The 16,473-nt window shown below is 44.9% G+C and overlaps 1 protein-coding gene across 1 annotated transcript in view; it reads left to right on the top strand.

The window, feature by feature from the left end:
* Positions 1 to 16,473, top strand: part of LOC137380848 (broad substrate specificity ATP-binding cassette transporter ABCG2-like) — a 181,788-nt gene that overhangs the window by 65,755 nt on the left and 99,560 nt on the right. Inside the window, exon 7 of the mRNA XM_068053260.1 lies at positions 11,495 to 11,646. Within this exon, the coding sequence (XP_067909361.1) occupies positions 11,495 to 11,646 (152 nt within the window). The remainder of the gene's footprint in view (positions 1 to 11,494; positions 11,647 to 16,473) is intronic.

Genomic DNA, 16,473 nt, shown 5'->3' with positions numbered 1-16,473 from the left:
CTCTAAACGAGGGCATTCGTTCAAACCAGGAGCCGGGAAGTTAAAAGTTTCAGTTGGGGTTAGTATAACAGTAAGTGAATTAATAATGAGTATTAGCCCAGAACAGATCTAGAGGCATTAATTAAAATTAATAGTTTAAACAAGGTACTAACCAGATTAATGAGTCCTGCATGGTGTATGGCCTCCCTGGTGCCAGGGTAAAGGACATCACAGAGAAGGTGCAGAATATTCTGCAGGGGGAAGGGAGTGAGCCAGAAATTGTGCTACAATTTGGTACCAATGACATAGAGATGGAAAGTATCGAGGTCTTATGGTCAGATTTTCAGGAGCTAGGAAGGAATTTAAAAAGTAGATCTCAAAGATAGTAATCAAAGAACAAAGAACAGTACAGCACAGGAACAGGCCATTCGGCCCTCCAAGCCTGCGCCGATCTTGATGCCTATCTAAACTAAAACCTTCTGCACTTCCGGGGACCGTATCTCTCTATTCCCATCCTATTCATGTATTTGTCAAGATGCCTCTTAAGCGTCGCTATCATACCTGCTTCCACCACCTCCCCCGGCAGCAAGTTCCAGGCACTCACCACCCTCTGTGTAAAGAACTTGCCTTGCACATCCCCTCTAAACTTTGCCCCTCACACCTTAAACCTATGTCCCCCAGTAACTGACTCTTCCACCCTGGGAAAAAGCTTCTGATTATCCACTCTGTCCATGCCACTCATCCTTGTAAACCTCTATCATGTTGCCCCTCCACCTCCGTCGTTCCAGTGAAAACAATCTGAGTTTATCCAACCTCTCCTCATAGCTAATGCCCTCCAGACCAGGCAACATCCTGGTAAACTTCTTCTGTACCCTCTCCAAAGCCTCCACGTCCTTCTGGTAGTGTGGCGACCAGAATTGCACGCAAAATGCTAAGTGTGGCCTAACTAAAGTTCTGTACAGCTGCAGCATGACTTGCCAATTTTTATACTCTATGCCCCGACCGTTGAATGCAAGCATGCCGTATGTCTTCTTGACTATCTTATCCACCTGCGTTGCCACTTTCAGTGACCTGTGGACCTGTATGCCCAGATCTCTCTGCCTGTCAATACTCTTGAGGGTTCTGCCATTTACTGTATACTTCCCACCTGTATTAGATCTTCCAAAATGCATTACCTCACATTTGTCCGGATTAAACTCCATCTGCCATTTCTCCGCCCAAGTCTCCAACCGATCTATATCCTACTGTATCCTCTGACAATCCTCATCATTATCCGCAACTCCACCAACCTTTGTGTCGTCCGCAAACTTACTAATCAGACCAGCTACATTTTCTTCCAAATCATTTATATATACTACAAACAGCACTGATCCCTGCGAAACACCACTAATCACAGCCCTCCATTCAGAAAAGCACCCTTTCACTGCTACCCTCTGTCTTCTATGACCGAGCCAGTTCTGTATCCATCTTGCCAGCTCACCTCTGATCTTGTGTGACTTCACCTTTTGTACCAGTCTGCCATGAGGGACCTTGTCAAAGGCTTTACTGAAGTCCATATGGACAACATCCACTGCCCTGCCTTCATCAATCATCTTCGTCACTTCCTCAAAAAATTCAATCAAGTCAGTAATCTCTGGATTACTCCCAGTGCTAGGTGAAGGTACAGGAAGATATAGCAGATCAATACATGACTTGAGGCATGGGGCAGGAGGGAAGGCTTCAGATTCTTGGGCATTGGGACCAGTTCTAGGGCAGGAGGCACTTATTCAAAAGGGGCCGGTTGCACCTCAACAAGACTGGGATCAATGTCCTCATGAGGTGGTTCAATGTGGTTGGGGAGTGTTTAACCTAATTGGCAGGGGGATAGACACCAAAATATCAAAGAAGAAAAGAGGAATAAGGTGCAAAAAGTGAGAGTGTTTGGATAGTAGTAGAGAGGGAAGTAGTAGTACCATATTAGTTGGGAGCAGATGAAGGAGGACTACAAAGAATAAGAAAGCATATGTATAAATCCAAAAGTGTGGTGAATAATGTTGGTGGGAATATAGCTGTGTGGGAATATGATGTAGTGGGAATGATGGAAATGTGGCTTAAAAATGGTGAGGACTGGGTGCTTAATACTCTAGGATACAAAATGTTTAGACAAGATAAGGAAAGAAAATAGTGAGTTGGGGTGGCAACACTGATTAGGGAAGACATTGTAGTGTTGGAAAGAGAGGATGTCCTTGAGGGGGCAAGGACAGAATCCATTGGCTAGAGTTGAGGAGCAAGAAAGGTATGATCATGCTGCTGGGGGTATTGTATATGCTTCAAATAGTGAGAGATAGAGGAGCAAATCTGCAGGGAAATCACAGAGCTCTACAAGAACTATAGAGTGATGATATCAGGGGACTTTAATTACATTTCAGAAATCCCCTCCCCGACCTCCCATTTTCCCTTTACTCTAACATTATCCCATTGGTATTTTTGATATATATATAAATGATTGGATGTTGGAATACAGAATAAAATTTCAAAATTTGATAATGATACTAAACTTGGAGGTGTGGCAAACAATGAGGATGATACCAAGCAACTGCAACAGGACATAGGCTAGCAGAATGGGCAGACAAGTGGCTGATGGAATTTAATACAGCAAAGTGTATTGGCAGAAGGCAATATAGACTGAATGGCACAGTTCTATAGAGTGTGCAGGAACAGAGGGACCCAGAGGTTCATATGTATAGTTCTATGAAGGTGACAGGTCATATAGAGAGAGTAATTAGCAAAGTGTATGGGGTCTTGGACTTCATAAATAGAGGTTTGGAGTACAAAAGCAGGGGAAGTTATGCTGAACCTTTATAAGGCCACAACGTGAGTATTGCATCCTCTGGTCACCACACTTTAGGAAGGGTGTGAGAGTCCTTGAGAGGGTAAAAGGGAGATTTACCAGAATGGATCCGGGGTGAGGGATTTTAGCTACAAGGGTAGGTTGGAGTTTTCTCCTTGGAGTAAAGGAAATTGAGGGGAGATTTGATATAGGTGTAGAAGATTAAGACAGGTTTAGATAAGGTAGACAAGGAAAACCTATTCCCATTAGCTAATGGTATGAAGACTAGGGGACACAGATTTAAGGTTTTACGGAAGAGATTCAGGGGGATTTGAGGAAGAACTTTTTTACGCAGCAAGTGATAATGACCTGGAACTCGCTGCTTGCCAGGATTGTAGCAGCGGAGATGATCAATGATTTCAAAAGGAAATTGGTTGAGCACTTGAGAGAAACAAACTTGGTGGGCTACAGTGATAGAGCGGGGAATGGGAAGAAGTGGATTGCTCTACAGAGAGCTGGCATTGTCACGATGTGCTGAATTGTCTCCTTCTGTGCCGAAATGACTCTATGACCTAATTTCCACGATTGTGGTGTGGAAAGGTACACCCTCTCCGTGCAGCCTTGGTCTCCATTTCTGTGAAATCCTCAACACTCTCCAGGGGACCAAGCAGCAGCGTTCTGCAGAAAGCACATGTTTAAAGGTGCAATAGCCATTTTCCCCCAAAATATACTTTATTCATAAAATTTGTACATTACATAACGTTTCAAATTTGACATTATATAAAGTGCAATACAGATCAGTTTCTTTCAATGCAGTACATGAGATGCCTCACTATACTTGCCATTACAGATTATATTTATAATGCACATTTACATTTCATGTTAAACATTCTCTGGTGTATACAGACCGAGAGGTTTTACATAGTTTCCAGCCCCTCGGTATACTATGGAGAGAGGCCTTAGATATTAGCCTTTCCCCATTTTTTCCAAAAATATACTTTATTCATAAAATTTGTAAAAATACATTACTAAACAATTCAAATTGGACATTTCATAAAGTGCAATAAAGATCAGTTTCTTTCAATACAGTACATGAGGAGAGGAATGTTATGCTGGCGGCAGGGTCTCGACGTCAGGGGAAACCGATGCTGAGATCCCCGTGTTGCCTCTTTTCCAGAAGGAACGCTGAATTTAGTGCCAATCAGGCACTTAAGTGGACAGTGGCAGGCCTTCCATAGGATTTAGGTCACCGTCAACGTAAGTCCCACCCTTGGAGAGCTGCCGGCCAAACAGAGAGAGGCCAGCATCTGCAGCACCACTGCGGAGGCTGTTGTTGCTGCTGGAGGTGACCGTCCCTGAGACCGAGGAGCATTGCTGGAGCCAGGTCTGTGGTAGGTCAGGGCAGGAGGGGTCTCGCAGGGTGGGGGCCATGGGGAGGGGGGTTGGCAGCAAAGGCAGGGGTGTAGTCCTCAGTGGGCACCCCCTTCCCTCAGCTAGGTCCTTCATGCAGGCAATAAGAACATTTGAACAAAGGTCCCCCCACCCCCTAGAGAGCTTGGAAGCAGTACGCACGGTTTTTATGCTGTGCTTCTCGTGTGGCGATAGGGCCACCCACCGTAGGGGTAATTGTGGCTGCAGTGGGAAGAGGCCCGTAATTGGGGGTTAATTATCCAGTTGAAGGCCTCAATTGGTGGCGGGGTGGGAAGGCTGTTCACAAACCTTCACGCCCTGCACTAAATTTTGGCAGAGGCAGGATGGTGGTGGCAACCCACCCTCCCGTTACCATTCCACCCGATTGTATGTTCTCTCTGCCTCCAAACCTGCTGCGGCAGACAACATAAAATTCCCCCCCCACCCCCAAGGTGCCTCACCACCCTTGTCATTTCAGGCTATATTTACAATGTACATTTGAATTACATACCAAAAACATTGTCAGGTGCATACAACCTGAGGGCTTTTACATCGTTGCCAGTCACTTGGTATAATATGGCTAGAGGACCTTACACAAAAAGGCACATTAGCTATAAAACTGCAGGCTCCTGGATAATTGCTTATGGCCCTCATATCACACCAAGGGAAGCAGAGGCCTCCCCAATTTAGTGATGCTGCCCTGGAAGCACTCTGAGTAGATACTGAAACCTAAAAGGAGGCCATGTTTTTAACAGGGAGAAAATCGCCCTCCAGAGTGACCCTGAGAAGAGAGTTGGCGTATGTGCGAACTTAGTGAATGCCCAGAGCGTAGCACCATGGACCTGGCATCAGTGCCGAACAAATGCTTAAAGACCTCATTTGGGTGGTCATGGTGAGTGATTGCATCAGCACACCACATCTCCCAACCATCACAACATACACCTCTCGCACTGCTCAATGCACCACACCCTCCCGCTCAGAACTCATCCCTAACATCCTTACCCTACACCTCACCCCTTCGAAGCATACCAGCTGTGCACACACCTTCCGCTGCCTCCACATACCTCTAGCTATTCAGCTGTGGCAGCATTACCCAAAGAGCTGAACTCAAGAAGTGATGTGAGAGTGACTGCCCTTGACCGAGTATGACAACAAGGAGCCCTAGCAAAACTGAGGTCAATGGGAATCAGGGGGAAAACCCTCCACTGGCTGGAGTCATACTTATCGCAAAGGAAGATGGTTGTGGTTGTTGGAGGTCAATCATCTCAGCTCCAGGACATCACTGCAGGAGTTCCTCAGAGTAGTGTCCTAGGCCCAACCATCTTTAGCTGCTTCATCAATGACCTTCCTTCAATCATAAGGTCGGAAGTGGGGATGTTCGCTGATGATTGCACAATGTTCAGCATCATTTGTGACTCCTCAGATACTGAAGCAGTCCATGTAGAAATGCAGCAAGACCTGGACAATATCCAGGCTTGGGCTGATAAGCGGCAAGTAACATTCGCGCCACACAAGTGCCAGGCAATGACTGTCTCCAACAAGAGAGAATCTAACCATCTCCCCTTGACATTCAACAGCATTACCATCACTGAATCCCCCGCTATCAACATCCTAGGGGCTACCATTGACCAGAAACTGAACTGGAGTAGCCATATAAATACCATGGCTACAAGAGCAGGTCAGAGGCTAGGAATCCTCAGGCGAGTAACTCACCTCCTGACTCCCCAAAGCCTGTCCACCATCTACAAGGCACAAGTCAGGAGTATGATGGAATACTCTCCACTTGCCTGGATGGGTGCAGCTCCAACAACACTCAAGAAGCTCGACACCATCCAGGACAAAGCAGCCTGCTTGATTGGCACCCCATCTACAAACATTCACTCCCTCCACCACTGACGCACAGTGGCAGCAGAGTGTACCATCTACAAGATGCACTGCAGCAATGCACCAAGGCTCCTTAGACGGCACCTTCCAAACCCGCGACCCTTACCGACTAGAAGGACAAGGGCAGCAAATACATGGGAACACCACCACCAGCAAGTTCCCCTCCAAGTCACACACCATCCTGACTTGGAACTATATCGCCGTTCCTTCACTGTCGCTGGGTCAAAATCCTGGAACTCCCTTCCGAACAGCACTGTGGGTATACCTACCCCAAATGGACTGCAGTGGTTCAAGAAGGCAGCTCACCACCACCTTCTCAAGGGCAATTAGGGATGGGAAGTAAATGCTGGCCTGGCCAGTGGCGCCCACATCCCATGAATGAATAAAAAATAAATAAACTGGCACATGGTCATTACATTCTGCTCTTTCTCTCGCAGGAGAAGGTGGCACACAACATGCGGGAAAGCCAGAGAACCAAAGGAGGAATAGGACAAATACATCCCCTCCGTGCCCTGGAGGAGATGGTCCTTCAGATCATCGGCAGCAGTGCAATGGAGCCAGTGGCATCCAGAGCACCAGAGGCCAGCCAGGATGATGGATCCAGGCTGTCTTTGCACCTTCTCCGCTAACTCCTCACCCTCATGTTGAAAGGTGCCATGAAATGCAAACTGCAGATGGAGTGACCATGGACTTCCTGATTTTCTCCCCACCCCCGCTTCCCTTACCCCTCCCCTCCCCTTATGCTTCTGTGCTTTCAGATAGCCAAGGACTTCTGGGTGCTCTGCCCTTTCAGAAGCAAGGGTGAGAGCAGGAAGATAGCTTTGAAGAAGAAGTAACATCACTTGACCTAACACTTGCAGCCATCAGCTCAGATACTGGCACAACGTTTACCTCAGAGGCTAGTTTGGAGTTGGGACCCAAATATTGTGAATCACTGGGCACGAGTGGCTGCAGCCTGATAGAGGGATAGGCAAGCTTGTGTGTGAACTCCACGAAGGATAAGGTTACACACCAGTTCTGCTGCAGGGTACTCAGATGAGGACCTCATTGGGGTGGACTACAGGAGAATGCTGATGTGCATGCCCACCAAGATGGTTGTTGTATTGTCAGGCCTGCTAGATAGTCTCCAGTCACTGGCTAGGAGCTTGGAGGAGTCTGTCTCCACGGGGGCACAAGGCAGGGCTTGGAGCCCATCCTTTCCACTGTGGAAGTGATCTCCATGGCAGCACTGCCAGACCGACCCACAATGGAGCATCTGCTGACCACTGTCTCATCTTCCACTGCCACACAGGTGGAGTTCTGCCAATGTATCATTGCTGTAATGGAAGTTCAGACAGACGTCATGAGATCCCTGGCTAACGACATGCAGGCTTAATCTGCTGCCATCCAGGCACAGACAGCTGCATCATGGATGCAGTTCTTGCTGCTTGATGAGGCGTGGAGGCTCCCACAACAGACCAGAAATCTGTGCTCCAGCAAACAATGAGAAGTGCTGAGGTGCTACCCTGTGGGAGTGGCAGTGGCATTGTGGTGTTGAGATCTGATGTGCTGCCTCAGGATGACAGCATTCAAGCTCCCACCACTGCTACTCCGCCAGCTCCCTTGCTGATGCCTCTTAGCCAGCCAGCCCAGACTACTGACACCGATGCTGAGGTGGTGCAATCCAAAGCTGGGCCCTTAAAGCCCAGAGCTGCTTGAGGGCATCCTCCAAGACCATTTGCAGTCTCCAACAGTGAAAGTGAATAGCATTGCATCAGCCAGGCAGCAACCCACTCAGGTAGCACTACATAGAAGCACTAGGCCAGGCATGGGAACCTGCAACACTTAGCCAAAGGAAATGACCAAGGGTGATTAGTTCTGTTTTTTAGCATTATTGATGTATTTCTAGATAAAGTTGTTGTGTGATGTGAAGGTTATTGGTGTTGGCCTTTATTGAGTGATGTAGGCCAAGAGGACTTTGTCATGCAGAGACTGAAATAGATGTATTGAAAGGGGATGGTGGTTCCATGTTGGGAGTAGGGAAGTTCTTTTTAATTGAAACAAAGCCTCACTATGCGGTCTCTTTCTTTCTGTCCAGTTTCAGGTGGTGCATGTGGCCTCCTCTATTCCTTCTCCACCTCTTTTTCCCCTTCCTCCTCCTCCTATTCTGAGGTAACCTCTGGATCCCAGGAGGTAATGGACCCTCATAATTGCCAGGTCATGGAGGACACGCCATACCACCATAAAAGTGGAGACCCTCTCAAACATGTGCTGCAGAGATCCCCCAGAGCCGTCCAGACAGCGAAACCTGACCGATGGCTTGCTCCATGTTGTTGCAATTGGCTCCATAGCTCTCATTGAAGGCTCTCTGACCTTGCATGGTGGGATGGTGGAAAGGGGTCATGAGCCATGTGTGGAGGGAGTATCCCTTGTCTCTGAGCAACAATCCTGTTGTCTGTCTTGCAGACCCGAAACAGTGGGTAATGCAGACTGTTAAAGGGTGGAAGCATTATGGTATGATCGCACACCAACAACACATTTATTGAATGGTAGGTCTTGCGGTTGCAGTATCACTCCCTGTTGACCTGAGTGGCTCACTGAGCCATGTGCATGCAGTCAGTGCCCTGCACTATCAAGAAACCCGCTATCCTAGTGAACCCACGAGTCCTCTCATCCTGGTCCTCCCTCCTCAGGGAGAAGAGGATGAAGTTTTCGACCCTCCTTCAAAGCCCCTTTGTTACCTCACAGATAGTTCTGTGGATGGCGAACTGTGACGCTTTGCTAATGTCGCCAGTGCTGCTTGGGAGGAACCAGTTGCAAAGATGGAAGGGGTAAAGGTGATCTTCATTGGCACTGGAAGGGCAGTAGTCACCTGCTTTCAGGCTCCAGGTCTTTGTGAAGGAGGTGTCACAACTCCATCAACACATTCTTAGTAAAGCCAAGCCTTCTGAGGCACTGCTCCTATCTTATCCCAAGATAGGACTAATGCTCCCAGAAGGCCCTCTTAGGGCTGTCCAAGCAGAGCCCTCCTTCTCCTCCCTTCTTACAGAGGTTCCTCTGCTTGTCCTGCTCATGCTGCTGGGCAAGTGGCACTGCAACTACTGCCTCCATATTTGTGCAAGGCTATGCAATTCTCTCAGCCTTTCTGTAATCCGAAGAAACCTTCAAACTACTCCAGCAACTCACCATAGTGCTTCCACCAACTTTTCACGTGCACAAGTAAATCAAAAGCACCTCAGCTGCAACTTGTTGAGTGGTCCATTAAATAGCCCCAGAACAGGACCATTCTTGTTTGCATGCACTTGTTGTGTTAAGCGTGAATAAGGAAGGTGTTTGTTGCACAATCATTGGCCAATTTTTGTGCTCGTGTGTTGCATTAGCTATTGACATTTGTAACATCATGATCTCGCTCTTACAACCTCTATGGGTGTGCGCAGAGGTACACACCTGCACTGCATGATGCTGCAAGCACGTGCAGGAATCAATGCCTACCGCGCTTCTACGATGGAGGTATATCTGCATAGTACCACTAGAAGAGGCATTATGCAGTTGAAATTCGCACCCTAAATTTCACTTTTGTTTTCCTATTTTTAGATTAAAAATCCACTCATTGTGGAGTAAACAATGCTAAATTTTAACCAAAGGATCTATTTTTTTCTTATATTGTTTTTGGTGAAGTATGCCCCTGGACTCTCTTAGAAATGTACTATCAAAATCTGGATTCACCTATCGCCATCAGGCTGCACTGAAAGTGTGCTGCATGCCATATAGCTTGACGCCCTGTGGTATTAGGCCCATTGTACATGCTGCAGTTAGTTTTCTCACGTGCACAGCAGCCAAAGCACCTGTCCTGAAAAGGAATGCTGGAGGTTGCCATTCAAAAGGTAACTTTATGATTTTTTACTTACCTGATGAAAGTGTTCCTACTGGCTTCACATTAAAGTCAGGGGCCATTGCCACCCCCTCTTGCCACTATTCCAACTGTCTCCCTCTCTGAGTGCCTCAGCTGGCAGCCCAGCTGGCTGAATTCACTGCCCTGGTAACTGGCAAGATGCCTCTGGGACTGACTGGCTTGCCAGTATTATTCTAATGAGGGCAATGGATCAATAGTTGTGGTCCTGCCATCAGGCCTTATTCAATCATGTTCCAACATCTAGGCAGTTATTTTTCTGTAGTTTAAGGCTAAAAGTTTGTGTAACTACTGGATTTCAAATGTCAGAGCCATTCTTGACTTGTCGGATTTTTTGAAGGTTTCGGCAGCTTTTACCAGATTTCCATGTTGGTCTGGATACATTATTGTCAATGTTTTCAGATCATCCACTCAGCTGCAATCAACCTATACTTCCCAAAACCATAGAGTAAATTTATGAGACCTAATTTTCCTTATTTCTCAGATACAAGTAGGAGAAAAAGGGTCAGAGACCTGCAGTGAAAGGTTTCTATCCCTGTTATATTGCCTGGAGATTTCCTGGTATCTCCTGAGATAGTAAGGAGTGCCACCACCCACAGGAGATGCAAGTGAGCATATGAGGTGAGAGGAACGCAATGATGCGTCTTGTCTCCCTGCTGGGTGAGCAACCATTAGAAAGGGTGACCAGAAGAAGTTCACCTTACACATTCCACTCAGCTCCATTAATATTGGAGAATCTGAGAGGAGCAGGCAGCAAGGCCAGGAAGGCTGAAACAGGTAAGTGCCACCATGTTTTCATGGTCATGGGAAGATTTTCAGGGATGTTTTTGGATAGCAGCCAGCAGGCGTCAGAGCTGGAAACCATTAGCACAAGGCTCTCAGTTACCACTTCCATATCAGGCACAGGCCCTACCAAATGAAGTACCTAGGGTAATGATCTGAACCAACAGCATGTTCTGGTCATTTCAATGGCACTCTACCTGATCTGTTGCTAGGTGGGGGAGGAAAGAAAAAAAATGACTCCATACATTCCTTACCAATTGAAGAAAAAAAGGCTAGAATATAACTCCATTTAATGCCCTGTCTCCTGTTTACCCTAGTTATTCTATTATTAATTCAGAGGCCCACATTTTCCAAGTATATACTGGTAATGAGGAACCTTGCCCAGAAACAGCACATAAGTCTGTTTTTTTCCAATAGGTTCCTGGTGATGGCTGAAGTTCCTTGTTATTGTTGAGTATTCAGAAAGCCTTTGTTGTACCTGACAATGGATTCTGTAATTAAAATTTGCCTTGTACTATTAAAATATTAACTGTTGGGAATTTCCTGCAGAGTTCTCTTGAATAGTTGCCTAAACTTGAATCGAAGATTGACGAAGACCCTGTACAGATGTGTAAACAGAGATTCTGGTGATCTTCCTCTAAAGTTATAGTGGTTAATCAGGAGACCCTGTGAAAAGTCCCAGAGAACATCTGAAGTATATTCTCAATACACTTTACGAATTCTTATTTTTCTCATCCTAGACTTTCAAGATGTGGAAGAACGATTATATTTTCGATCCACCAGCCTCGATATTTTATATTTAAGCTTTTTGACAGCCTGACACTCTTGGCGAATGGAAGAATGGTGTATCATGGGCCAGCCAAAACTGCATTACAATACTTTTCATCGATTGGTAAGAAACAGTTTAGTAGAGGCTACAATTCCACCTTTGAGTGCTGGCAGCACAAAAACATGTAAGGCACAGAAAACTGGGGCAGTTTTTTTGCACATTCTTTATGCTAACCCTAAGCTTTCCATGGGGGCAGAAGATGCTTGTATTTGGAAGACTTGCATTTATAATAGGTTTTTTCACTCTTATTTTTGCAGCAATTAATGCACATTAGGGTCCTACTAATATTAATGAGATGAACAACCAGATAATCTGTTTTTGCAGTATTGGCTGAGGGATAAATATTGACCACAATACCAAAAAAGCTCAGTTCTGAAGAAGGGTCACTGACATGAAATGTTAACTCTGCTTCTCTCTCCACAGATGCTGCTGAGTATTTCCAGCATTTCTTGTTTTTATTTCAGACCAAAAAAGCTCCCCTGCTCTTCCTTGACTCCTACTAAGCAATCTTTGATATCTACCTGAACAGACAGACAAGGCCTTGCCTTGGTTTCACAACTGAAAGCTGGCATTTCTTGCAATAGAAGTGTTGAAGAAATTTGTTACGCCAGATTGTTGAAGAAATTTGATTGTCAAAGAAATTCTCCGGACTCAGACCTTGAGCATTAACAAATTTTATTGCATGATATCATGGGGAGTACACCTTTCCTAATCACGGTCCGGTGCTACTCCAAAGCGCTCCAGATCCCCGCGGATTTATATAGTACAACAGATGCCGAGCTGACAGTTTCCCAATTAGTTACAAAACCACAAGATAAGCACAGGACGGCCTACGTGACTATACACCATGCAGAATCCGAGGTCAGCTTCGCATAAGGCTGTACATAATAAGCTATTATTTTCCTTAAGTCAATGCATACTCCAGATACCACATTCGCCCGTCGATAACCTCTGTGTGGGTTGCGGTTTTGCTTAGCAGGTTGCTGCAGACAAACGAGCCATTAAAGCAAAGAGCTGCAGACCCCAATGTCAGCACAACTGCTACCACAATCCCTCCTTTTTGATCATAAGATCAAAGGAGCAGGTCCTGGGGGATTATCCGGTGGTGGAGGCTCGGAATCAGAAGGGTAGTCCTCAGGGTCTGATTGGGGCACTGCCTTGTCATCCTCTCCTCAAGCAGTTTCTTATTCCCCTATCTCCCTGGGAACGTTAGGCTGAGCCACCCTCGGACAAGGGACGTGGGTTTGCCTGGTCAGTATGTTTCTCACACTAACTGTTCCTTAGGAATGTGTCATGTCTGGGTGATGAGATAAGAAGAGTGTTGCTGAAGCACAATGTCTCTCTCTGCTATTGCGCTGTACCAGCTGCAAGGCAAGTTGCCTCTGCAGCCCTGAAGTTATGAAGTCATTTCTGATAAGCTGTCCCTCCCTGCAGCACTGAAGCTAGCTTGTTAGCAATACATGATTGATTAATTATTTCATCTTAAATGTCCCCATAAAATTCTGTTCTTAAAATTCTGTTCTCACAGTCCCCCCTTTGATTCTTCAAAACACTTTTAAGAATCCTTCCCTTGATCCCACCTAGGTGCCTTTGATGGTCTCTATTTGTCTAGAAACAGCCTTCAACATCCGGAGGGGTCGCACTCAATACGTTGCCTGCTTGTGCCACAAGAGGGGCCTGCGGGAACTCTGTAAAGGCATAAGTTTTGCAGGGGCTTCAATTACTTGTTTATAACATAAAAGGTGGTACACTTGTACAATTACAATTTCATTTAAGCATCACTGTTACATAATCGATTGTACAAACATAATACAATTCCATTCTTAGAGTACATTGATCATTCATTAATTCATTTTAAGTATATATGAAAAGGTTATACAATTACCCTTTTATGGCATAATTACTTGTCCCTCCTTTGACAGAGCAAGTTCGAACACTAATTGCTTTTCGGGTAGCTGTCCAACTTGTGTTCATACATCCTCTTACATCGCCTAATTAATTTCTAAAGTTGCCAAATTAAATAGGTCACATATAACACCATGATACCCAAAATCACTATCAGGACATGGGAGATAATTTTAAACCAGGGGTGTATCTGCACATCTGACCCCCAGTTCCATAAGTCCTCCTGCCATTTATCTCGTCAATCTCATCTTGTAGCATCTTCGACTGTTGTTCCAGATTGTAGTACACTACAGCAATGACTTCTAGCTGCTGTCTCTCTTTACCCAAGCCTGTGGGCAATGGCTGAATAGTACATTCATATTCCCGGAGGTAATTTGTCAAATCCTCCTTAATACTTTCTGTCACAGTTATCGTTTCTGTTTTTTGTGTATGTTTGTATGTATCTTCCCTACTCGGGTTGGTATTTGTGGGTTGAACCAAAATGTACTGTTGCTCACCGGCCAAGTCCGTTTATGTCCATACTGGTACTCCTTCGCTGTGGTAGTTCAGCAATATCTCCCCTTTTCCATATAGGCCACATGGGTTAACCCTGACAATGCTTTCCTAGTCTCCATGGTGCAATTTACAGTGGCATTAAATCCACATTTTGATTCTGCCATTTTATTTATAGGATGAGGACATATGACCACCTGGTTTTCCTGACTACACTCAGACAATGGACAATGTTGTTCCAATTACCTCTTTTCCAATTTCCATAACATTTCCATAACATAGGGTAATATATCATAGTATTTTATGTAATCTTTTCCCCTCATCACCCCTATATTTTCTACTTTGTATAATTGCATCCCTAACTTATCTCAGAATTACAGGTATTCCCAACACTACTCCAATACTCATAGATCCTGTATTTACACACTCCTGACCTTTCCATACCTTAAGTTTTCTGATTTGGCACCTGGTAATTTTCTCATTCATGTGACTAGTTAAGTATTCCAACTGGGTGTCATTGATCCAAACTGGCACCTGTCCTGCATCAATTTGCCTCAAATTTTCTCGAATTTGTTCTAACATTCACGAACTGTATGTACTACAAACACTTTCATTATTTGAAATTATATCATTAATAGTATGAGCATGACCTTCTAGTACTCTCATCAGTCCTGTAATTAGTTCAGTTGCTCTGCATGTAACAAATCACATTTTCTTCCATACCCGGTATCTCTTTGCATACCAGGTGGTGTTTATTTTGGAGTCTGTCATTTGCTGTTGACTTTATATACCTTCATTTGGGACCAGTGTTTCCATCGGCCCTTCCCTTTTACCATTACTTTGTCTCCCACAACAGGCACCTTCGTCTGTTCCTCTTTCATGTCTGTTTCTATAGAATCTCCTGCCTCAGCTCATACAGTTGTCTGCACAGCTCCTTCACAAATCTTTAACCCTTTCCCTCATGGGTCCTACTTCCTTACTACCTGCTACGACATACCTTGGCAGTCTCATCACCCTTCCTGTCACCGTATTGATCAAGTCTACTTTAGCTACACCACTCTGTCCCTTTTGTTCCTTTTTCAAAATATCCTTTACTAGCTGACTAAGAGTTCTAACATTCTGGTCCACATTTTCCAAATCTATAGTATTGACAATTGAAGTTCCCGTATTAAGGACTGTGGCTGCGTCATTCACTAAACTACGTTCATATCTCTTTCCCTTTATTATTCCCTCATTACCAAATTCCTGTCTCAGCAATTGTTACAGTAATACCTTGTACAACTCTCAGATCTTCTCAGGGCACCAGCCAGGTAGCTGGATATCTGAGATATTCAATGTTACCGGTACCAACTCAAGCTTTATATTATCATATACAATTTTATTAGTTTTTATTATCGCAAGTCCATTTTCTGGTCCTGCAGTTAAGGCAGGGCAAGGGAGACCAGTCACTTGTGACTGCTGGGTCGTAACCTTACTCGTCGGTAATTCGGATGTGGGGGTAACCGTGGGGGTTGGTGCTTCTTGTCTGTTTAATCTCTCAACCTGGAATAGGAACTGTCCTTTTTTATCTTAGAGCTTTAATATCTTGCGCTCGGGGGAGTTCGAGGATTGTCTGCACTCACTTTTGCTCTGTCTCATGCTTTCCCTGTGTTATTACTATTCCCAAATAAGAAACCTTTTCCTTCATTATCTGTGCCTTTTTCAGCTTAACTTTCACTCTGACCTTCTGGAGGAAGGTGGAATATCGATGGATTATTATAAAATCCCTGGGAGAGACACGTCCAGATGTGCTGTTATCCCTTGAACGTAAACGCAAATTTATATTGACACTCTTGTGCCAACGGTATGGACCAGAACCCATTGCTAATGTCCAACACAGTAAACCACTTAGACTGTTTTGTTTTTTTTACTTTCTAAAACTTTGATTGTCCTCTTAAATATCAGATAAATTTCCCTTTGAGTGCTTTAAATAACCACTCATATCAATTAAATTTTGTTTATTGATTCCAATTTCTTATGCCCAGACTTGGTTGTACTTTTTGTACGTTAAAGACAGAAGTGCTTGTAACTATCTCTCCTTCTCAAGCACTCATTGATAAAGATGCTATGGCATTTGATGTCTGCAATTAAATTCTTAAATTCTCAAAGCTGCCGATCTTTTGCTGTGGCATCAGTTCTCACATGCACTGAAGTGTCAGCCTACATTTTTTGTGCTTGGGTATATAGAATAGGGCTTGACCTCACATCCAGCTGACTCAGAAGTGAGACTGTTACCACTGAGCCAAGCTGTTATTAGGTGCATTTTGGGGATGGTCCCTTTCACCCCTGGAATTCTGTAGCATCATAAAATTTTCTTCCTTTGGTTCACTTTTCGTGATACATTGAGAATGTTTATTTCTGAATTTTCACCCCAAATTAATTTTCCACCCAGCCTCAGGTGGTCAAATGGCTTCCTGCCACTAATTTATTCATGAACAGGAAGCATTCCACTCT

This window comes from Heterodontus francisci, chromosome 20 (assembly GCF_036365525.1).
Source record: "Heterodontus francisci isolate sHetFra1 chromosome 20, sHetFra1.hap1, whole genome shotgun sequence".
Taxonomy (NCBI): Eukaryota; Metazoa; Chordata; class Chondrichthyes; order Heterodontiformes; family Heterodontidae; genus Heterodontus; species Heterodontus francisci.
The sequence above is the reverse complement of the archived record's forward strand: the minus strand, read 5'-3'. Positions and strand labels throughout refer to the sequence as shown.